This window comes from Bombina bombina, chromosome 12 (genome assembly GCF_027579735.1).
Source record: "Bombina bombina isolate aBomBom1 chromosome 12, aBomBom1.pri, whole genome shotgun sequence".
Taxonomy (NCBI): domain Eukaryota; kingdom Metazoa; phylum Chordata; class Amphibia; order Anura; family Bombinatoridae; genus Bombina; species Bombina bombina.
The window spans coordinates 145,144,432-145,169,825 of record NC_069510.1 but is presented as its reverse complement, the minus strand read 5'-3'; the positions used below and the strand labels follow the sequence as shown (position 1 = coordinate 145,169,825).

General features: G+C 40.4%; 1 protein-coding gene across 2 annotated transcripts in view; it reads left to right on the top strand.

Annotated features, from left to right (window-relative positions):
- STXBP1 (syntaxin binding protein 1) overlaps positions 1-25,394 on the top strand; it is a 128,883-nt gene that overhangs the window by 83,118 nt on the left and 20,371 nt on the right. For both annotated transcript variants that reach the window (XM_053695926.1, XM_053695925.1), the window contains exons 8-12: positions 3,071-3,155; positions 18,409-18,539; positions 19,168-19,275; positions 19,379-19,439; positions 19,564-19,629. In XM_053695926.1, the coding sequence (XP_053551901.1) occupies positions 3,071-3,155; positions 18,409-18,539; positions 19,168-19,275; positions 19,379-19,439; positions 19,564-19,629 (451 nt within the window). The remainder of the gene's footprint in view (positions 1-3,070; positions 3,156-18,408; positions 18,540-19,167; positions 19,276-19,378; positions 19,440-19,563; positions 19,630-25,394) is intronic.

The following is a 25,394-nucleotide window of genomic DNA, read 5'->3' as shown; positions in this document are numbered from 1 at the left end:
GCAATACTCAGAGACATGGCCAAGGTAAGAAAGGCTGAAAGACGACCACCACTGAACAAGACACACAAGCTGAAACGTCAAGACTGGGCCAAGAAATATCTCAAGACTGATTTTTATAAGGTTTTATGGACTGATGAAATGAGAGTGAGTCTTGATGGGCCAGATGGATAGCCCCGTGGCTGGATTGGTAAAGGGCAGAGAGCTCCAGTCTGACTCAGACGCCAGCAAGGTGGAGGTGGAGTACTGGTTTGGGCTGGTATCATCAAAGATGAGCTTGTGGGGCCTTTTCGGGTTGAGGATGGAGTCAAGCTCAACTCCCAGTCCTACTGCCAGTTTCTGGAAGACACCTTCTTCAAGCAGTGGTACAGGAAGAAGTCTGCATCCTTCAAGAAAAACATGATTTTCATGCAGGACAATGCTCCATCACACGCGTCCAAGTACTCCACAGCGTGGCTGGCAAGAAAGGGTATAAAAGAAGAAAATCTAATGACATGGCCTCCTTGTTCACCTGATCTGAACCCCATTGAGAACCTGTGGTCCATCATCAAATGTGAGATTTACAAGGAGGGAAAACAGTACACCTCTCTGAACAGTGTCTGGGAGGCTGTGGTTGCTGCTGCACGCAATGTTGATGGTGAACAGATCAAAACACTGACAGAATCCATGGATGGCAGACTTTTGAGTGTCCTTGCAAAGAAAGGTGGCTATATTGGTCACTGATTTGTTTTGTTTTGTTTTTGAATGTCAGAAATGTATATTTGTGAATGTTGAGATGTTATATTGGTTTCAGTGGTAAAAATAAATAATTGAAATGGGTATATATTTGTTTTTTGTTAAGTTGCCTAATAATTATGCACAGTAATAGTCACCTGTACACACAGATATCCCCCTAAAATAGCTATAACTAAAAACAAACTAAAAACTACTTCCAAAACTATTCAGCTTTGATATTAATGAGTTTTTTGGGTTCATTGAGAACATGGTTGTTGTTCAATAATAAAATTAATCCTCAAAAATACAACTTGCCTAATAATTCTGCACTCCCTGTATATGTGTATGATGTGTGCACTGTATAGTGAGCGTGCAGTGTAGGACGATATTTGTGTGTGATGTGTGTACTGTATAGTGAGCGTGCAGTGTAGGACTATATACGTGAGTAATGTGTGCACTGTATAGTGAGCGTGCAGTGTAGGACTATATATGTGTATGATGTGTGCACTGTATAGTGAGCGTGCAGTGTAGGACTATATACGTGTGTGATGTGTGCACTGTATAGTGAGCGTGCAGTTTAGGACTATATATGTGTATTATGTGTGTACTGTATAGTGAGCGTGCAGTGTAGGACTATATACGTGAGTAATGTGTGCACTGTATAGTGAGCGTGCAGTGTAGAACTATATTTGTGTATGATGTGTGTACTGTATAGTGAGCGTGCAGTGTAGAACTATATTTGTGTATGATGTGTGTACTGTATAGTAAGCGTGCAGTGTAGAACTATATTTGTGTATGATGTGTGTACTGTATAGTGAGCGTGCAGTGTAGGACTATATATGTGTGTGTGATGTGTGCACTGTATAGTGAGCGTGCAGTGTAGGACTATATACGTGAGTAATGTGTGCACTGTATAGTGAGCGTGCAGTGTAGAACTATATTTGTGTATGATGTGTGTACTGTATAGTAAGCGTGCAGTGTAGAACTATATTTGTGTATGATGTGTGTACTGTATAGTAAGCGTGCAGTGTAGAACTATATTTGTGTATGATGTGTATACTGTATAGTGAGCGTGCAGTGTAGGACTATATACGTGAGTAATGTGTGCACTGTATAGTGAGCGTGCAGTGTAGAACTATATTTGTGTATGATGTGTGTACTGTATAGTAAGCATGCAGTGTAGAACTATATTTGTGTATGATGTGTGTACTGTATAGTAAGCGTGCAGTGTAGAACTATATTTGTGTATGATGTGTGTACTGTATAGTAAGCGTGCAGTGTAGAACTATATTTGTGTATGATGTGTGCACTGTATAGTGAGCGTGCAGTGTAGGACTATATACGTGAGTAATGTGTGCACTGTATAGTGAGCGTGCAGTGTAGGACTATATACGTGAGTAATGTGTGCACTGTATAGTGAGCGTGCAGTGTAGGACGATATTTGTGTGTGATGTGTGTACTGTATAGTGAGCGTGCAGTGTAGGACTATATACGTGAGTAATGTGTGCACTGTATAGTGAGCGTGCAGTGTAGGACGATATTTGTGTATGATGTGTGTACTGTATAGTGAGCGTGCAGTGTAGGACTATATATTTGTGTATGATGTGTGCACTGTATAGTGAGCGTGCAGTGTAGGACTATATACGTGAGTAATGTGTGCACTGTATAGTGAGCGTGCAGTGTAGAACTATATTTGTGTATGATGTGTGTACTGTATAGTAAGCGTGCAGTGTAGAACTATATTTGTGTATGATGTGTGTACTGTATAGTAAGCGTGCAGTGTAGAACTATATTTGTGTATGATGTGTATACTGTATAGTGAGCGTGCAGTGTAGGACTATATACGTGAGTAATGTGTGCACTGTATAGTGAGCGTGCAGTGTAGAACTATATTTGTGTATGATGTGTGTACTGTATAGTAAGCGTGCAGTGTAGAACTATATTTGTGTATGATGTGTGTACTGTATAGTAAGCGTGCAGTGTAGAACTATATTTGTGTATGATGTGTGTACTGTATAGTGAGCGTGCAGTGTAGGACTATATATTTGTGTATGATGTGTGCACTGTATAGTGAGCGTGCAGTGTAGGACTATATACGTGAGTAATGTGTGCACTGTATAGTGAGCGTGCAGTGTAGAACTATATTTGTGTATGATGTGTGTACTGTATAGTAAGCGTGCAGTGTAGAACTATATTTGTGTATGATGTGTATACTGTATAGTGAGCGTGCAGTGTAGGACTATATACGTCAGTAATGTGTGCACTGTATAGTGAGCGTGCAGTGTAGGACGATATTTGTGTATGATGTGTCTACTGTATAGTGAGCACCCTTTCCTAATCTCTCTGTTTCTCACTACAGAGATTATAAGGATAACGCAATGCTTTCACAATTGATCCAAGATAAGCTAGATGCTTATAAAGCTGACGACCCAACCATGGGGGAGGTGAGAGATTCTTTGTCTTGGATAGAGGTTTGAAATATTGTGTGTATAACACAACGACCGTATAATTATGTGACTTGCGTTGTGTATGGCAGCGAGACACACCGGCCTAGATTCAAAAACATTTCTGTGACTCTGTGAAGGATGTTAAGCAGTAAATAAATGTTAGCTGTAATACTGAGAATAGTATGTAGATCATTTTTTTTATTATATTAGTTGTTTAAATATTGAAGAAATAAGTGTAAAGTTGTTGTTTTTATAAAGTAATGGGTGCTGCCATGTTGAAACCTAGGTTTCTTCTTATCTAATCTCTTTTTATTAGGACAATTAGGGACATATGAAACAGGCAATAAAGTGTCAAACAATGAACTGTTCAAACAATGAATAGGACATTGTGAAAGTAACTATGTAGCAGGGTTTGCACAGCTGAGTGTTCCATAAATTTCACATAAGAGCAGCCTGTGATTGGTTACATCAAACTAGACCAGGTATATGGATTTTACCTTTCTTTTTAACCCTATAGGGACCAGACCATTTTTTCAATTTTCTTACCGTTAAAGGGACATGAAACCCAAAAGTTTTCTTTCATGATTTAGAAAGAGCGTGTCATTTTAAACAACTTTCTAATTTACTTATATTATCTAATTTGCTTCATTATCTTGATATCCTTTGCTAAAAAGCATATCTAGATATGTACAATAGCTGCTAATTGGTAGCTGCACATAGATGCCTCGTGTGATTGGCTCACCCATGTGCATTGCTATTTCTTCAACAAAGGATATCTAAAGAATGAAGCAAATTACATAATAGAAGTAAATTGGAATGTTGTTTACAATTGTATTCTCTACCTGAATCATAAAAGAAATATTATGGGTTTAGTGTCCCTTTAAGGACCAGCGCTATTTTTACATTTCTGCTGTGTTTGTGTTTAGCTGTAATTTTCCTCTTACTCATTTACTGTACCCACACATATTATATACCGTTTTTCTCGCCATTAAATGGACTTTCTAAAGATACCATTATTTTCATCATACCTTATAATTTACTATAAAAAATATAAAATATGGTAAAAAAATGGAAAAAACTTTGACCCCCAAAATCTGTTACACATCTACAACCACCAAAAAACACCCATGCTAAATAGTTTCTAAATCTTGTCCTGAGTTTAGAAATACCCAATGTTTACATGTCCCTTGTTTTTTTTTGCAAGTTATAGGGCAATAAGTACAAGTAGCACTTTGATATTTCCAACCTATTTTTTTCCAAAATTAGCGCTAGTTACATTGGAACACTGATGTCTGTCAGGAATCCCTGAATATCCCTTCACATATATATATTTTTTTTTTAGTATACAACCCAAAGTATTAATCTAGGCCTATTTTGGTATATTTCATGCCACCATTTCACCGCCAAATGCGATCAAATAAAAAAAATCGTTAACTTTTTCACTAACTTTAGGTTTCTCACTGAAATTATTTACATTCATTAAAATTATGGTGGAGATTGAAATCCTCCATGTCTCAAAAGTAAATCAATACAAATTTTTGCATAGGAAATTAGCACATCTAGGCAAATACCCCTGCTTGCTTTTGCCAAGTAAAACTCCATATACACTGTTACAATGCACAAGAGGATTCTGGGTAAGATATGCAAATTAGATATCGTCTGGCGTTTTGCTGTTTCTCTCGTTCAGAGAGGTATTGCCTGGTATTTCGGGGCTGGACTGTACTGTGAAGTCAGGATCAGACTGATATGCTTCAGGAAAGTCCTTCTATGTGAAAGGCACACATTGAGCAAAAAGAGGCTGCTTCTTGGGTAATACCTAGCCATAGAACAAGCTATTATGCTATTGTTCGCTCCCAGGTTGATCACGTCTCTCTTTTATTTTATGCAAATTAGATATCCAACATCTCAGATTTTTTGCTTTTTTTTACACAGTATGAAGTAAAAAATCTGAGATGTTGGATATCTAATTTGCATATCTTACCCAGAATCCTCTTTTGTATATGGAGTTTTCCTGGGTAAAAGCAAGCGGGGATACTTGCCTAGATGTGCTAATTTCCTATGCAACCATTTTTTTTAAATTCTTTACAAACATCTTGTGCAGTTATGGCACACATGTTTGTAAATGTTTCTCTGGGATCCCCTTTGTTAAGAAATAGCAGACATATATGGCTTTGACATTGCTTTTTGGTAATTAGAAGGCCACTAAATTCCGCTGCACACCACACGTGTATTATGCCCAGCAGTGAAGGGGTTAATTAGGTAGCTTGTAGGGTTAATTTTAGCTTTAGTGAAAAGATCATCCTCTGATCCCTCCCTGACCCCCCTCAAACATCTCTCTTCCACCCCCACCCCACAATGGTTACCCACATCTTAAGTATTGGAGAGTTTTTTTTTATTTATTTTTTTATTTAATTTTTCTTATATACTTTCTGCAGTATAGGATCCACCCCTTACCACCCAACCTCCCTGAGCCCCCCAAAAAGCTCTCTAACCCTCCCCCCTGTACCTTTTTGCCATCATCTTAGAGGTACTGGCAGCTGTTTGCCAGTACCTAGTTTACTCTAAATGATTGTCATTTTAAACCCCCCCACTGTTTTCCATAGTGTAGTTGCCCCCCCTCATAAACATACCCCTCTCCCAGATCCCTTTCCAGGCACGGATCCCACATAGGATCCCCCTCTCCTCCTTCCCCCTCCTCCAAACGCACTGCCGGTGTCGTAGCGGTGCCACCCGCTCCCGCCCCCCTTCACGCCGGCTTCCCGCCCTCCTCCCGCCTCCTCCAGCGATGGGCCGCCCACCCACTTCCCTCCAAGTCCTCCCACGCCACCAACGATTGGGACCATTGCTGGTCGATGCAGAGAGGGCCAGAGAGTGGCCCTCTCTGCATCGTTAGCTGCCTAAAGGGTATTGTACAATGCCTAATCAGCTTGCCCTATACTTTTAATAGAAAGCACAGGGAGCGCTGTTTTTAAAATTAAAATAGTTGTAAATGGAATTAAAGTGCTATTGCATATGACATGGGGTGTATGTCTGTTTGTAGTGTACATATATACCGTATGTGTGTATGTGTATATACAGTTGTGCTCAAATGTTTGCATACCCTTGGAGAATTGGTAATTATGTACCGTTTTTAAACCTTTGAGCCGTCGCTAGCACTCCCCCACCTTAATGGAGTTCTGAGGACCCCCATCCTCTCCTACCCCTGGATACTCACAGGCATCGCTGGGTCTTCCCTCCTCTCGCGGTGACGTCACGCGCAATGAGGTCATTGCACAACTTTATTTAAAACTGACAATTGTCATTTATAGGGAGATGGGGCATGCTGCTTAGATGTCTGTATCTCAGGCAGCTTAGCAGCTACAGACCCCCAAGACCCACCATTGGAAAGGTAATTGTTTACACTTTCCAATGGTATAAAATGATCTAAAATAAAAAAAAAAGTAAAAAATAAATTGTTACTAAAAGTAAAAAATAAACAATTTGGAGGTCTCTAAAGGCATATAAATAAAGTTCAAAATGGCCTAGAGACCCGCAAAATACATTTTAATATTATTGGTTTAAGTATTATAGCTAAATGAGCGTTACCACATTGATCACCTAGCTGAGAAATGTTGCATTCCGTTTTACTTCTGTATTTTTACTGCAAAGAAGCTTATTTTTGCAATAAAAATTATATATTTCCTAACATGATTCCTTTAAAATATCTATTTTATAAGAAAATTATGGCTAAGCGTCTCAGTGCTGAGGACGCAGCTGAGTTTTCTATGAACTCAGACTCTGATTCCTTCGCTGATGATGCATAGGGTATATAAACTAAATATTTCTAGAAAGTACCAAGCCACATTAAATAAGGGGCCACATGTATTGCTAGCACAAAAATAGAAAATTAAATAAGTGGACTATGGCTCTTTGCTAAAAAATTTTTTTATGCAAAGCACCATTTCTTTCCAAAGGCAAACAACTTCATTGCTTACTTTTGGGAAATACAACACCCCAGACACCCAAGCCTTTCGTCACTAGAGGGTGGCAGAGAGGTGCTAGAAGAAAGAAGATGTTCCTTTAATGGGTATTTTTCCTTCAAGAGAGGACTGGAGCTTGAAGTAATCTTGTAAATCTCTCAGTGAGAGTATTGATGAAAGTTAGAGTTTGGAGATACAGGGAAAGTTTTCCTGTGACTGGATCTAGACTAGTGATCTAACAGCTCCTGGGAAAACAGTGTTGACGAGCTACACTGTCTACCCCTTTTTTCACTCGGGTCCCTGTCGGAACATTCAAGTACCTGTCACACACTGAAAGGCTGTGTCTGTTCCACAGCAATCGATCCTGGGGGGTAAGTTCATTTTTTATTATTAGGGGACAGCTCCTTAGGGGTTCCCTTCCCCTAAGATATAACCAGGGACGCCTCCGGTCACTGTGTGACACAGTTTGCCCCCAATAGGATCTGGCATCATTATTCTCCCTATATATGAAGACAACTGAACAGAATGGGACTTAGTGTGCTGCTTTATAGTGCAACTGCGTGTCTGGATGTAGGCTTAGGGCTTTAGAAACTTGTTTTGTACTGTCTGAACGCTGTGCCGTTTTAATTATTTTGCGTGCTTAGCAGGAGTGGCATCTATTTGCGGTCATGTAATCGTAACGATCGGTTCCATTTTTCAGCGTCTCATTCCTTCTGCCTCACAGTCGATTCGACAGGGAGTTCCATCTGTGTTTTTGCTTTGGGGATTAATATCCAACTATGGAGGACTCTGTAGCGGACCATTCAGAAGGGTCTGTGCCACTGTAGTGGTTTCCAATGCCTGCCTATTTTGCAAGGATACCCTGGTCTGTCCTCCTGCGCAATTCTGTTCAATTTGTATAGGGGATGTTTTAAAGTCCAGAAAGGGAGCAAAAAATATTATCCCTGCTAACAAATTTAGCCAATCTGAGCCGTCTCCCAGGACTCTGCTGTCCAGGAGATGCCTACCCTTTCTCCACATTCTGGATTTAACCCTGTTTCACATGCAGCCCCCCACGGCACGCCTATACCTCCTGCAGGAGGTTTTTTTTTTACAGCAGACTTTTCAACGCAGTTACAATCTGCTGTGTCCACGGCCATTAGTGCCTTGCCTGTCTCTGGAAAACGGAAGAGAAAGGCATAACTCTACAAACCTAGATTTATCTATTTTTCAATTTGACTTGGCTAGTATGTCAAAGGCGTCTGAGGATGAATTAACCTTGGTAGCGTCTAAGGGCGAACTGTCAGAGTCAGAAATCTCTGATGTTAAGATGGTTACTTCTGAGGAACCCTCTTCTAAATTTAAGATTGAACATCTGCGCTTCCTTTTAAAGGAAGTTTTATCTACCCTAGAGGTTCCTGAAGCAAAGCTTCCCGAGGAACCAATAATTCCGAAACTAGATAGAGTTTATGAGGATAACAAGGCTCCACAGACCATCCCGGTCCCTGTTCGCATGGCGAAGATTATATCTTCTGAATAGGAGAGGATTGGAACTCCATTCTCCCCTTCTTCTACTTCTAAGAAGTTATTCCCAGTTCCCGAGGCTGATCTGGAATTGTGGGGTTCCATCCCTAAGGTGGATGGAGCCATTTCTACGCACGTCAACTGCACTACTATTCCATTGGAGGATAGCTCTTCTTTCAGGGAACCTATGGACAAAACATTGGAGAGTTATTTAAGGAAGATGTTTCAACTAATGGGATATCTTTTTCAGCCTGCAGCAGCGGTTGCCGCGGTTGCAGGGGAAGATACCTATTGGTGTGACTCTCTTTCTGAGCTTATTGAAGTAGAATCCCCACTTGAGGAGATTCATGATAGAATTAAGGATCTGAGAATTGCAAATTATTTTATCTGTGATGCAAACATGCAGATTATTCAACTGAACGCCAAGGGATCAGGGTTTGTGGTCCTAGCTCGCAGGGCCCTCTGGTTGTATTCTTGGTCAGCAGATATGACTTTGAAGTCATGACTTATTTCTCTTCCATTCAAGGGAAAGATTCTATTCGTCCAGGACTAGACTCTATCATCTCTACTGTTACTGGGGAAAAAGGAGCCTTCCTTCCCCAGGACAAGAAGAACAGATCTAAGGGACATTAGTCTTTAAATTTTCGTTACTTTTATTCAGACAAGTCTCAGAGAGGTCAATCTTCTTCCAAGCCCAAGCAGGCCAAGGGTACTTGGAAACCTCTCTAGACTTGGAACAAGTCCAAACGGACTATGAAACCTACAGATATCAAATCTGCATGAAGGGACGGCCCCCGATCTTTTTTTCTCAAACGCCTAGTTTCAGAATGTACAGGATCCCTGGGTGTTAGATGTTGTATTGTAAGGATACAAGATAGGATTCAAAACTCATCCTCCCAGGGGCAGGTTCCTCCTCTCCAGGGTATCTTCAAGACCAGAGAAGAGGACAGCATTTTTAGATGGCGTCCGGGATCTATCTTCCCTGGGAGTAATAGTCCCGGTACCCCCTTCGGAAAGAGTACTAGGGTTCTACTACAACCTTTTCATGGTCCCCAAGAAGGAGGGTCCCTTCCTTCAGGATGGACACCATCAGATCGATTCTCAGGATCACTTTCAGTTCCTGAGATTTGCTTTTCAGGATCAGCATTTCCAATTCATAGCTCTGCCGTTTGGCTTAGCTACTGCTCCAAGGATATTCACAAAGGTTCTGGGTACTCTTCTAGCCATAGCCAGATCACAGGGTATTGCTGTAGCCCCTTACCTGGATGATATCTTGGTTCATTCAGACCTGTCTCAGGCAATTGTGTTGGACAACTTGATGAGAGAGTCTCTCTCTTGGTGACTTTGTCAAGATCACTTATCGATAGGCATGTGCTTCTTGGGATCATTCTAGGAGATTGTGATTATGGACGCCAGCCTCTCAGGCTGGGGAGCTGTCTGGGGTCTCAGGAGGGCTCAGGGACTTTGGTCCCAGGAAGAATCTTCCCTTCTGATTAACATTCTGGAACTCAGAGCGATTCATCATGCGTTAATAACATGGCCTCAGCTGGGTTCGACCCGATATATAAGATTTCAATCAGACAATATAACCTCAGTCGCTTACATCAATCATCAGGGAGGAACAAGAAGTTCCCTGGCGATGAAGGAAGTTTCCTTAATCTTGGGCGGAAGCTCACAACTGTGTTCTGTGAACCATCCACATTCCGGGGGGTGGACAACTGGAAAGCAGATTTTCTCATCAGACAATCTTTTCATCCAGGAGAATGGTCTTTCCACCCTGAGGTGTGTGCAGAGATTTGTCTCAAATGGGGAACACCGGAGATCAATCTCATGGCTTCTCGCCTTAATGCCAAGCTTCCCAGATACGGGTCGAGATAGAGGGATCCTCAAGCAGAGATAATAGATGCGTTGGTGGTTCCATGGAGGTTCAGTCTCCTATACCTCTTTCCTCCAGTGCCTCTTCTCCCTCGGGTAGTGACTTGCATCAAACAGGAACAGGCCCCTGTGATCCTAATAGCTCCACCCTGGCCTCGAAGGACCTGCTTTGCAGATCTAGTGAGAATGTCATAATTTCCTCCTTGGAGGTAAGCCTAATTCAAGGCCCCTTCCTACACCAAAATCTAGATTCTCTGAGGCTGACTGCATGGAGATTGAACGTTTAGTTCTGTTTAAGCGAGGATTCCCTGAGAGGGTCATAGACACTTTGACCCAGGCTCGTAAGCCAGTTACTCGCCACATATACCATAAGGTATGGAGGACTTATCTCCACTGGTGTGAGGAACGTAGTTTCCCATGGCACAAAATGAAGGTTGCTCGAATCTTATCTTTTCTCCAAGACGGTTTGGAGAAGGGTCTTTCTGCCAACTCTCTGAAGGGCCAGCTATCGGCCTTATCGGTTTTGTTGCACAAGATATTGGCTGATCTTCCAGATGTAAAATCCTTTGTTAAGGCTCTGACTAGAAACAGACCTGTCTTTAAACCAGTTGTTCCTCCTTGGAGTCTCAATTTTGTTGTTTGTGTTTTGCAACAGGCTCTGTTTGAGCCCATGCATTCTGTTGATATCAAGTTATTATCTTGGAAGGTTTTGTTTTATTATTATTATTCTTTATTTACGAAGCACCATCATATTCGTCCATGGGTACAGTTCATTTAAATAAAACAATAACATAAAACTTCTAAGAGACAGGACAAAATTTACAAACACATACAGGAGGAATTGAGGGCTCTATTCCTGTGGGAACTTACAATCTAGAAGGGTACATGCCTCAGCTCACAGACAGCCAGATTACGAGTTTTGTGTTATGGCTGGCTCGCTAATAACTTGTAAGTTATTTTCACCGCTCACCTTTCATAGCGCTGCTATTACAGGTTTGCAAAAAAACGGCTTGTGCGGGCGATATGGTTACGTTGAGCTCTATGCTTCACCCAAATATAAGCAGTGTTTTGACGTGCTCGTGCACGATTTCCCCATAGACATCAATGGGGTGAGCCGGCTAAAAAAAAGCCTAACACATGCAATCGCGGAGCGTAAAGCTCCGTAACGCAGCCCCATTGATGGGGGAAAAAAATGTATGTTTAAACCTAACACCTTAACATAAACCCTGAGTCTAAACACCCCTAATCTGCCGCCCCCAACATCGCCAACGCCTACATTACACCTATTATCCCCTATTCTGCCATCCCCAATGTCGCCGCCACCTACCTACACTTATTAACCCCTAATCTGCCGCCCCCAATGTCGCCACCACTTACCTACACTTATTAACCCCTAATCTGCAGCCCCAATATACTAAAGTTATTAACCCCTAAACCTCTGGCCTCCCACATCACTAACACTAAATACATATATTAACCCCTAACATAACCCTAAGTCTGACCCTAACGTAACCCTAACACCCCCTAACTTTAACATAATTAGAATAATAGGATGAAAGCTCAATCCTATTGGCTGATTGCAACAGCCAAAAGGATTTTTTTACCCCTTAATTCCTATTGGCTGATAGAATTCTATCAGCCAATCGGAATGTAAGGGACGCCATCTTGGATGACGTCATTTAAAGGGAAACTTCATTCTTCAGCAACCATCGTAAGAATAGGATGCTCCGCACCGTATGTCTTGAAGATGGACACGCTCCGGGCCAGATGGATGAAGATAGAAGATGCCGTCTGGATGAAGACTTCTGCCCGCTTGGATGAAGACTTCTGCCGGCTTTGATAAGGACTTCTGCCGCCTGGATGAGGATGGATGTCCGGTCTTCAAAAACTGTAAGTGGATCGTTGGGGGTTAGTATTAGGTTTTTTTAAGGGTTTATTGGGTGGGTTTTATTTTTAGCTTAGGGTTTTGGGCAATGTAAAAGAACTAAATGCCCTTTTCAGGGCAATGGTTAGCTTAGGTTTATTTAGATAGGTTTTTATTTGGGGGGGATCGGTTGTGTGGGTGGTGGGTTTACTATTGGGAGGTTGTTTGTATTTTTTTTACAGGTAAAAGAGCTGATTTCTTTGGGGAAATGCCCCGCAAAAGGCCCCTTTAAGGGCCATTGGCAGTTTAGTGTAGGCTAAGGGCTTTTTAAATTTGGGGGGGGCTGTTTTATTTTGATAGGGCTATTAGATTCGTTTTTATTTTTGATAATTTCTTTTTTTATTTTGTGTAAATTAGTGTTTATTATTTTTTGTAATTTAGATAATTGTATTTTGTTAATTTAATTTATTTAATTGTAGTGTAAGGTTAGGTGTTAGTGTAACTCAGGTTAGGTTTTATTTTACAGGTAAATTTGTATTTATTTTAGCTAGGTAGCTAGTAAATAGTTAATAACTATTTATTAACTAGTCTACCTAGTTAAAATAAATACATACTTAGCTGTGAAGTAAAAATAAAACCTATGATAGCTACAATGTAACTATTAGTTATATTGTAGCTAGCTTAGGGTATATTTTACAGGTAAGTATTTAGTTTTAAATAGGAATTATTTAGGTAATGATAGTAAGTTTTATTTAGATTTATTTTAATTATATTTAAGTTAGGGGGTGTTTGGGTTAGGGTTAATTTTAGGGTTAGGTTTAGGGGTTAATAGGTTTATTATAGCGGCGGAGTGGGAGGATGGCAGATTAGGGGTTAATCATATTTAAATAGTGTTTTTGATGTGGGAGGGCGGCGGTTTAGGGGTTAATAATTTTATTATAGTGGCGATGATGTAGGGGAACGGCAGAATAGGGGTTAATACATTTTTAAAGTGGCTGCAATGTCCGGAGCGGCAGATTAGGGGTTAATAATTGTATTTTATTATTTGCGATGCGGGAGGGCCTCGGTTTAGGGGTTAATAGGTAGTTTATGGGTGTTTAGTGCACTTTGTAGCACTTTAGTTATGAGTTTTATGTTATAGCTTTGTAGCGTAAAACTCATAACTACTGACTTTAGATGGCGTTACGGATCTTGTCAGTATAGGGTGTACCGCTCACTTTTTGGCCTCCCTGCAAAACTAGTAATACCGGCGCTATGGGAGTCCCATTGAAAAAGGACATTTTTAAAAGTGCGGTACTGACATTGTGTGACGGCCAAAAAAGTGTGCGGTACAGCTATTCTGACAAAACTTGTAATAGCAGCGGTAGTGAAAAAGCATCGTTATGGGCCATAACAATGCTTTTTCACTCATAACGCCAAACTCGTAGTCTGGCTGATAGTCTCTGAGATTTCGGCCTTAAAGTGTGATTCCCCTTACCTGGTCTTTCATGCTGACAAGGCAGAGTTACGTACAAGGTTAGGTTTCCTCCCTAAGGTTGTGTCCGATCGAAACATCAATCAGCAGATTGTGGTTCCTTACCTGTGTCCAAATCCTTCCTCTGCTAAGGAAAAGTTACTCCATAATTTGGATGTGATTCGTGCCTTGAAGTTTTACCTTCAGGCGACTAAGGAATTCAGACAATCATCATCCTTGTTTGTTCTGTATGCAGGTAAGCGCAGGGGTCAGAAGGCCATGGTGACTTCCTTGTCTTTTTGGTTGAGGAGTATCGTCCGCTTAGCTTATGAGACAGGTGGCTAGCAGCCTCCTGAGAGGATAACGGCTCTTTCCACTAGGGCAGTTGACTCTTCCTGGACTTTCAAGAACAAAGCCTCTATGGATCAGATTTGTAAGGCAGTTACCTGGTCCTCCTTACATACTTTTTCTAAATTCTACAAATTTGATGTGTTTGCTTCGGCAGAAGCGGCTTTTGGGAGAAAGGTTTTACAGGCTGTGGTGCCCTTAGATTAGGGTCCGCATTTTTTCTTTTGTTTTTCCTCCCGTTAATTCATTCAGTGTCCTCTGGGTATTGTTTCCTAACAGTAAGGAATTAAGTTGTGGACTCTCCCTGCCTTTGGGAGAAAAAATAATAATTTATGCTTACCAAATAAATTCCTTTCTTTCCTGGCAGGGAGAGTCCACGACCCCGCCCGTGAGAATTTTTGTTTGGGCGGCTCCCTAAATTTCTTCTGTCACCTTTATACCCTGATGTTTCTCCTACTTTTCCTCGTTTCCTTAGCCGAATGACTGGGGGATGGGGAAAGTGGGAGGGATATTTAAGCCTTTTGCTCTTCCTCCTGGTGGTCAGGTGTTGTATTTCCCAACAGTAAGGAATGAAGTTGTGGACTCTCCCTGCCAGGAAAGAAAGGAATTTATCTGGTAAGCATACATTTTGTTATTCCATTAATTGTTGCGCACCTCAATTATGTGCTAGAGATATATGTAGCCCCTCATCTGATGCACCAAAGGGTGTACTTTCTACAAATGTGTGCTTTGTGTACCATATTTTATTTTTCCAATTGGCTAGAACTGTTTAATTGCAGACATCGCAATCTTGAAATAGTCTAAAAAAAATAGCCTTTCAACTTTTATAGGTTATGTCTGCAATCAGCTGTATAAACCTGGGGGACTAAGATACATTAAATAAAGTACACATTTTTGGAAAGTACACCCCTTGGCAAAACAAATTGGGGGCTACATGTTTTGCAAGCACAAAAATAGACAATGTAATAATAAGGGGAATATGGCTCTTTGCTTAGATTTTTTTTTTAAAGCAATGCAACTTATTCCATTAAAACAAAACATGGCAACAAATAAAATAATTAATTGACCCTTGTTCAATAGTCTGCATACCCTTAGTTCTTAATACTGTGTATTGCACCCTTTAGCATCAATGGCAGCGTGCAGTCTTTTGTAATAGTTGGCCCCGAATTCTTGCAGGTGGAATAGCTGCCCATTTGTCTTGGCAAAATGCCTCTAGGTCATGCAAAGTCTTTGGTCGTCTTGCATGAACCGCACGCTTGAGATCTCCCCAGAGTGGTATTAAGGTCATGAGACTGTGATGGCCACTCCAGAACCTTCACCTTTTTTCGCTGTAATCACTGGAGGGTCAACTTGGCCTTGTGCTTAGGGTCATTGTCGTGCTGGAAAGTCCAAGATCGTCCCATGTGCAGCTTTTGTGCAAAAGAATGCAAATTGTCTGCCAGTATTTTCTGATAACTTGCTGCATCCATCTTCCCATCATGCTTTACAGTGGACATGGTATTCTTTTTGCTATAGGCCTTGTTGAACCATTTCCAAACATAGCGCTTATTCTTGTGACCATAAAGCTCTATTTTGGTCTCGTCTCTTGAAGTTACAGTGTGCCAGAAGCTGTTAGACGTGTCAAGGTGTTGTCGGGCATATCGTAACCGCTCTTTTTTGTGGCATTGGCGCAGTAAAGCTTCTTTCTGGCAACTCGACCATGCAGCTTATTATTGTTCAAGTATCGTCATATTGTGCTCCTTGAAACAACCACAAAGTTTTTTTCCAGAGCAGCCTGTATTTCTCCTGAGGCTACCTGTGGATTTTTCTTTCTATCCCGAACAATTCTTCTGGCAGTTGTGGCTGAAATCTTTCTTGGTCTACCTAACCTTGGCTTAGTATCAAGAGATCCCCAAATTTTCCACTTAATACTTAATAAGTGATTGAACAGTACTGGCATTTTCAAGGCGATATCTTTTTATATCCTTTTCCATCGTTATAAAGTTCCATTACCTTGTTACGCAGGTCTTTTGACAGTTCATTTCTGCTCCCCATGGCTCATTATCTAGCCTGCTCAGTGCATCCACGTGAGAGCTAACAAACTCATTGACTATTTATACACAGACACTAATTGCATTTTAAAAAGCCACAGATGTGGGAAATTAACCTTTAATTAACATGTTATCCTTGTGTGTCTGTAACAAGGCCAAACATTCAAGGCTATGTAAACTTTTGATCAGGGCCATTTGGGTGATTTCTGTTATCATTATGATTTAAAAAGGAGCCAAACTATGTGATAATAAATGGCTTGATATTATATGCTTAAATAAAAGACAGTTTTTTTTGGCATGATCAGTCATATTTTCAAAATCAATGCCAAAATTTCACGCTTTCTGCCAGGGTAGGCAAACTTTTGAGCACAACTGTATGTATGATTGGTGATTTATACTTCAATTAAAGACTACACTACTGATTTCAATTTCAATTAAATACTACAGTATATAAAAAGTCAAGAACTCAACTACTTGAGCGGGTGTTTAGCAAACCAATGGCTTAGTGCTTGATCTAAAGCCAAGTGTTTTTCAGCACCCACGCTATCCAACATCCAGATGTTAGTTACCCTAGACCAGGGTTCATCAAACTACCGTTCGGGACCTATTACTGGGTCGCAACACCATGCTTACTAGGTCACGGCTTGTGTGTGTGTTGTATGAGAGCCTATGTGGTGTGTGTGTGTTGTATGAGAGTGTGTGTGTGTGTGTGTTGTATGAGAGTGTGTGGTGTGTGTGTTGTATGAGAGTGTGTGGTGTGTGTGTTGTATGAGAGTGTGTGGTGTGTGTGTGTTGTATGAGAGTGTGTGGTGTGTGTGTGTGTTGTATGAGAGTGTGTGTGGTGTGTGTGTGTGTTGTATGAGAGTGTGTGTGTGTGTTGTATGAGAATGTGTGTGGTGTGTGTTGTGCGTGGTGTGTGTGTGTTGTATGAGAGTGTGTAGTGTGTGTGTGTTGTATGAGAGTGTATGGTGTGTGTGTGTGTTGTATGAGAGTGTGTGTGGTGTGTGTTGTATAAGAGTGTGTGTGGTGTGTTTGTGTGTTGTATGAGAATGTCTGTGGTGTGTGTTGTGTGTGTGTGTGTTGTATGAGAATGTGTGGTGTGTGTTGCATGAGTGAGTGCGTGGTGTGTGTGTGTGTTGTATGAGAGTGTGTGTTGTGTGTGTTGTATAAGAGTGTGTGGTGTTTTTGTTGTATGGGAGTTTGAGTGGTTTGTGTTGTATGAGAGTGTGTGTGTGTGTTCTATGAGAGTGTGTTGTGTGTGTTGTATGAGAATGTGTGTGGTGTGTGTTGCATGAGTGTGTGTGTTGTATGAGAGTGCGTGGTGTGTGTGTGTTGTATGAGAGTGTGTGTTGTGTGTGTGTGTTGTATAAGAGTGTGTGGTGTTTATGTTGTATGAGAGTTTGAGTGTTTGTTGTATGAGAGTGTGTGTTGTGTGTGTGTGTTGTATAAGAGTGTGTGGTGTTTTTGTTGTATGAGAGTTTGAGTGGTTTGTGTTGTATGAGAGTGTGTGTTGTGTGTGTGTGTTGTATAAGAGTGTGTGGTGTTTTTGTTGTATGAGAGTTTGAGTGGTTTGTGTTATATGAGAATGTGTGTTGTGTGTTGTATAAGAGTGTGTGGTGTGTTTGTTGTATGAGAGTTTGAGTGGTTTGTGTTGTATGAGAATGTGTGTTGTGTGTGTGTGTGTGTGTTGTATAAGAGTGTGTGGTGTTTTTGTTGTATGAAAGTGTGTGTGGTGTATGAGAGTGAGGGTGTCCTATTACGTTTTACAACTTTTTAAAGTATGACTACAATCAGGTATAAAGTACACACATATTTTAGTCACTTTGCCAAAAATTGCAGCTATCAAGTTGTATATTACTTACTAATATTTTCAAACCAAGCATAAAAATAGGGTCGCGAAGGTTTGTGGTATCATGGCACTGGGTCTTGAAGAACCCTGCCCTAGACTATTGCTCGAGCGATAGAAATATACTTTCAACTAGAAGTGCTATTGATTTAACTCAAGAAATATTAACGCTCAATAGTTGTAATATTTTTTAGCTCCCCTTCCCTTTATGGGGAATACAGTTTTGAGTTTGTTTCATTTAGCGCTACAATTGCAGCCAATAAGACCAAACACTTATGTTGTAGTTTGTAAATATCTAGTTTATACAATGAACTGTTTAGCATTTCAGTTGATTGATAAACCTTGTGTGGCTTCTTCTTTCTCTCCATGCAGGGTCCGGATAAAGCTCGCTCACAGCTCATCATCCTCGATCGGGGATTTGACCCAACCTCCCCGGTTCTTCATGAGTTGACTTTCCAGGCCATGAGTTATGATCTCCTACCTGTAGAAAACGATGTCTACAAGTGAGTTGGGAAGGTCGACATGGTTGGGGGCGGAATTAATATCCTTATATTCAGGGGAAATGCGTATGGTTCATGTCAGGTGGGTGGAACAGTTGTGGTATATAAGCAAGTTGACAGAAGTGTTCAGCACCACTGCCATTATATGTTTCAATAAATTGATATTATTTACATATTATGTAATTAGAAGTGGCTTTAAAGGGACAGTCTACTTCAATATTGTTATTATTTAAAAAGATAGATAATCCCTTTATTACCCATTCCCCAGTTCTGCATAACCAACACTGTTATATTATTATACTTTTTACCTCTGTGATTACCTTGTATCTAAGCCTCTGCAGACTGCCCCCTTATTTCAGTTCTTTTGACAGACTTGTATTTTAGCCCTCTCATAAATAACTCCAGGGGCGTGAATTTGTATATAACCATGACTAATTCTAGCAAACTGCATCTTTAACCTCCGTTGGTTTGGTTATTGCATATATAGTTACTGCATATATAAGCACAAAGGCAGAGCACATAGTTAAAGTAAAAAATGTGTATGTTCTCTGGGCCCTTATACGCGTTGGTCAGCAACTTCTCAATAATTGAAGTTCCATGGTTGTGTTCTGAATAATATCTTTCTTCTCAGGTATGAGACCAGTGGTATAGGAGATAACCGAGTGAAAGAGGTTCTTCTAGATGAAGACGATGACCTGTGGGTGACCTTGCGTCACAAGCACATTGCAGAAGTCTCACAGTACGTTTATAGTTCCTTTTAGATGTCTACAGTCAGGTCTCAAAAGGCATCGAACATCTTCCCCACAGCCCTTCTGATCTTGTCTTTCCTTGCTTCTCTTTAGGGAGGTAACTCGTTCTCTCAAGGATTTTTCTTCCAGCAAGAGGATGACCACTGGGGACAAGGTGAATTTTGCTACCATAGTGCCCAAAATGTACCATCATTTTTAGCACTTGGTGCAATATACAAGTTGTGCAGTGTAGGTAATGGATGTGTGATCACCAGTGTAACGTTGATCCTCTTTTGTAGACCACAATGAGGGATCTTTCTCAGATGCTTAAAAAGATGCCACAGTACCAAAAGGAGCTGAGTAAGGTAAGGAGATGTGTGTGCTATTAAATGTACTATATATATATATATATAAAACCCTTACTTTGCCAATCAGTACACAGGTAGCAGTTTTACCTTGAGATATATACAGTATTTCTTTCATGTAATTAGCAAGAGTCCATGAGCTAGTGACGTATGGGATATACATTCCTACCAGGAGGGGCAAAGTTTCCCAAACCTCAAAATGCCTATAAATACACCCCTCACCACACCCACAAATCAGTTTTACAAACTTTGCCTCCCATGGAGGTGGTGAAGTAAGTTTGTGCTAGATTCTACGTTGATATGCGCTTCGCAGCAGGCTGGAGCCCGGTTTTCCTCTCAGAGTGCAGTGAATGTCAGAGGGATGTGAAGAGAGTATTGCCTATTTGAATTCAATGGTCTCCTTCTATGGGATCTATTTCATAGGTTCTCTGTTATCGGTCGTAGAGATTCATCTCTTACCTCCCTTTTCAGATCGATGATATACTCTTATATATACCATTACCTCTACTGATTCTCGTTTCAGTACTGGTTTGGCTTTCTACTATATGTAGATGAGTGTCCTGGGGTAAGTACGTCTTATTTTTTGTGACACTCTAAGCTATGGTTGGGCACTTTTATATAAAGTTCTAAATATATGTGTTTAAACATTTATTTGCCTTGATTCAGGATGTTCGATATTCCTTATTTCAGACAGTCAGTTTCATTATTTGGGATAATGCATATGAATTAATACATTTTTCTTACCTCAAAATTTGACTTTTTTCCTGAGGGCTGTTAGGCTCGCGGGGGCTGAAAATGCTTCATTTTATTGCGTCATTCTTGGCGCAGACTTTTTTGGCGCAAAAATTTTCTTTGTCATTTCCGGCGTCATACTTGTCGCCGGAAGTTGCGTCATGTTTTTGACGTTTTCGCGCCAAAAATGTCGGTGTCACCGGATGTGGCGTCATTTTTGGCGCCAAAAGCATTTAAGCGCCAAATAATGTGGGCGTCTTTTTTGGCGCTAAAAAATATGGGCGTCATTATTGTCTCCACATTATTTAAGTCTAGTTGTTTATTTGCTTCTGGTTGCTAGAAGCTTGTTCATTGGCATTTTTTCCCATTCCTGAAACTGTCATTTAAGGAATTTGATAAATTTTGCTTTATATGTTGTTTTTTCTATTACATATTGCAAGATGTCTCAGATTGACCCTGAATCAGAAGCTACTTCTGGAAAATCGCTGCCTGATGCTGGATCTACCAAAGTTAAGTGTATTTGCTGTAAGTTTGTGGTAACTGTCCCTCCGGCTGTTGTTTGTGATGAATGTCATGATAAACTTGCTAATGCAGATAATATTTCCTTTAGTAATGTTCCATTACCTGTTACTGTTCCATCAACATCTAATACTCAGGGTGTTCCTGTTAATATAAGAGATTTTGTTTCTAAATCTATTAGGAAGGCTATGTCTGTTATTCCTCCTTCCAGTAAACGTAAAAGGTCTTTTAAAACTTCTCATTTTTCAGATGAATTTTTAAATGAATATCATCATTCTGATTCTGTTTCTGATGATGATTTGTCTGGTTCAGAGGATTCTGTTTCAGAGATTGACACTGATAAATCTTCATATTTATTTAAAATGGAATTTATTCGTTCTTTACTTAAAGAAGTCTTAATTGCATTAGAAATAGAGGAATCTGGTCCTCTTGATACTAAATCTAAACGTTTAAACACGGTTTTTAAACCTCCTGTAGTTATTCCGGAGGTTTTTCCCGTCCCTGATGCTATTTCTGAAGTAATTTCCAGGGAATGGAATAATCTGGGTAATTCTTTTACTCCTTCTAAACGGTTTAAGAAATTATATCCTGTGCCATCTGACAGATTAGAGTTTTGGGACAAAATCCCTAAGGTTGATGGGGCTATCTCTACTCTTGCTAAACGTACTATTATTCCTACGGCAGATAGTACTTCCTTTAAGGATCCTTTAGATAGGAAAATTGAATCCTTTCTAAGAAAAGCTTATTTATGTTCAGGTAATCTTCTTAGGCCTGCTATATCTTTGGCGGATGTTGCTTCAGCTTCAACTTTCTGGTTGGAGGCTTTAGCACAACAAGTAACAGATCATAATATTCATAGCATTGTTAATCTTCTTCAACATGCTAATAACTTTATTTGTGATGCCATCTTTGACATCATTAGGGTTGATGTCAGGTATATGTCTTTAGCTATTTTAGCTAGAAGAGCTTTATGGCTTAAAACTTGGAATGCTGATATGTCTTCTAAGTCAACTTTGCTTTCCCTTTCTTTCCAAGGTAATAAATTGTTTGGTTTACAGTTGGATTCTATTATTTCAACTGTTACTGGGGGGAAAGGAACTTTTTTACCTCAGGATAAAAAATCTAAAGGTAAATATAGGGCTGCTAATCGTTTTCGTTCCTTTCGTAACAATAAAGAACAAAAGCCTGATCCTTCCCCTACAGGAACGGTATCAGTTTGGAAACCATCTCCAGTCTGGAATAAATCCAAGCCTTTTAGAAAGCCAAAGCCAGCTCCCAAGTCCACATGAAGGTGCGGCCCTCATTCCAGCCCAGCTGGTAGGGGGCAGATTACGTTTTTTCAAAGAAATTTGGATCAATTCGATTCACAGTCTTTGGATTCAGAACATTGTTTCTCAAGGGTACAGAATAGGTTTCAAGATAAGGCCTCCTGCAAGAAGATTTTTTCTTTCTCGCGTTCCAATAAATCCAGTGAAGGCTCAAGCGTTTCTGAAATGTGTTTCAGATCTAGAGTTGGCTGGAGTAATTGTGCCTGTTCCAGTTCTGGAACAGGGTCTGGGGTTTTACTCAAATCTATTAATTGTACCAAAGAAGGAGAATTCTTTAGACCAGTACTGGATTTGAAAATATTGAATCGTTATGTAAGAATACCAACATTCAAAATGGTAACTATAAGGACTATTCTGCCTTTTGTTCAGCAAGGGCATTATATGTCCACAATAGATTTACAAGATGCATATCTGCATATTCCAATTCATCCAGATCACTTTCAGTTTCTGAGATTCTCTTTTCTAGACAAGCATTACCAGTTTGTGGCTCTGCCGTTTGGCCTAGCAACAGCTCCAAGGATTTTTACAAAGGTTCTCGGTGCCCTACTATCTGTAATCAGAGAACAGGGTATTGTGGTATTTCCTTATTTGGACGATATCTTGGTACTTGCTCAGTCTTCACATTTAGCAAAATCTCATACAAATCGACTTGTATCGTTTCTTCAAGAACATGGTTGGAGGATCAATTTACCAAAGAGTTCGTTGATTCCTCAGACAAGGGTAACCTTTTTAGGTTTCCAGATAGATTCAGTGTCCATGACTCTGTCATTGACGGACAAGAGACGTCTGAAATTGGTTTCAGCTTGTCGAAACCTTCAGTCTCAATCATTCCCTTCGGTAGCCTTATGCATGGAAATTCTAGGTCTTATGACTGCTGCATCGGACGCGATCCCCTTTGCTCGTTTTCACATGCGACCTCTTCAGCTCTGTATGCTGAACCAGTGGTGCAGGGATTATACAAAGATATCACAATGAATATCTTTAAAACCGAACGTACGACACTCTCTGACGTGGTGGACAGACCACCATTGTTTAGTTCAGGGGGCTTCTTTTGTTCTTCCGACCTGGACTGTGATCTCAACAGATGCAAGTCTGATAGGTTGGGGAGCTGTATGGGGGTCTCTGACAGCACAGGGGGTTTGGGAATCTCAGGAGGCGAGATTACCAATCAACATTTTGGAACTCCGTGCGATTTTCAGAGCTCTTCAGTCGTGGCCTCTTCTAAAGAGAGAGTCGTTCATTTGTTTTCAGACGGACAATGTCACAACCGTGGCATATGTCAATCATCAAGGAGGGACTCACAGTCCTCTGGCTATGAAAGAAGTATCTCGAATACTTGTATGGGCGGAATCCAGCTCCTGTCTAATTTCTGCGGTTCACATCCCAGGTATAGACAATTGGGAAGCGGATTTTCTCAGTCGCCAAACATTACATCCGGGCGAATGGTCTCTTCACCCAGAAGTATTTCTTCAGATTGTTCAAATCTGGGGACTTCCAGAAATAGATCTGATGGCTTCTTATCTAAACAAGAAGCTTCCCAGGTATCTGTCCAGATCCAGGGATCCTCAGGCGGAAGCAGTGGATGCATTGTCACTTCCTTGGAAGTATCATCCTGCCTATATCTTTCCGCCTCTAGTTCTTCTTCCAAGAGTGATTTCCAAGATTCTAAAGGAGCGTTCGTTTGTTCTGCTGGTGGCTCCAGCATGGCCTCACAGGTTTTGGTATGCGGATCTTGTTCGGATGGCTACTTGCCAACCGTGGACTCTTCTGTTCAGACCAGACCTTCTATTGCAAGGTCCTTTTTTCCATCAGGATCTCAAATCCTTAAATTTGATGGTATGGAGATTGAACGCCTGATTCTCAGTCATAGAGGTTTCTCTGACTCTGTAATTAATACTATGTTACAGGCTCGTAAAACTGTATCTAGGAAGATATATTATCGAGTCTGGAAGACTTACATTTCTTAGTGCTCTTCTCATCATTTTTCCTGGCATTCTTTTAGAATTCCTAGAATTTTACAATTTCTTCAGGGTGGTCTGGATAAGGGTTTGTCTGCAAGTTCTTTGAAGGGACAAATTTCTGCTCTTTCTGTGTTGTTTCACAGAAAGATTGCTAATCTTCCTGATATTCATTGTTTTGTTCAGGCTTTGGTTCGTATCAAACCTGTCATTAAGTCAATCTCTCCTCCTTGGAGTTTGAATTTGGTTCTGGGGGCTTTACAAGCTCCTCCGTTTGAACCTATGCATTCTCTGGACATTAAATTTCTTTCTTGGAAAGTCTTGTTCCTTTTGGCCATCTCTTCTGCTAGAAGAGTTTCAGAGTTATCTGCTCTTTCTTGTGAATCTCCTTTTCTGATTTTTCATCAGGATAAGGCGGTGTTGTGAACTTCATTTAAATTTTTACCTAAAGTTGTGAACTCTAACAACATTAGTAGAGAAATTGTGGTTCCTTCATTGTGTCCTAATCCTAAGAATTCTAAGGAAAGATTGTTGCATTCTTTGGATGTAGTTAGAGCTTTGAAATATTATGTTGAAGCTACTAAGGATTTCCAAAAGACTTCTAGTCTATTTGTTATCTTTTCCGGCTTCTACCATTTCTTTGGCATCTTGGTTAAAATCTTTGATTCATCATGCTTATGTCGAGTCGGGTAAAACTCCGCCTCAAAGGATTACAGCTCATTCTACTAGGTCAGTTTCTACTTCCTGGGTGTTTAGGAATGAAGCTTCGGTTGATCAGATTTGCAAAGCAGCCACTTGGTCTTCTTTGCATACTTTTACTAAATTCTACCATTTTGATGTGTTTTCTTCTTCTGAAGCAGTTTTTGGTAGAAAAGTACTTCAGGCAGCTGTTTCAGTTTGATTCTTCTGCTTATAATTTCAGTTTTTTTCTTTATAAGATTTAAACTTTATTTTGGGGTGTGGATTATTTTTTCAGCGAAATTGGCTGTCTTTATTTTATCCCTCCCTCTCTAGTGACTCTTGCGTGGAAGTTCCACATCTTGGGTATTTATTATCCCATACGTCACTAGCTCATGGACTCTTGCTAATTACATGAAAGAAAACATAATTTATGTAAGAACTTACCTGATAAATTCATTTCTTTCATTTTAGCAAGAGTCCATGAGGCCCACCCTTTTTTGTGGTGGTTATGATTTTTTTGTATAAAGCACAATTATTCCAATTCCTT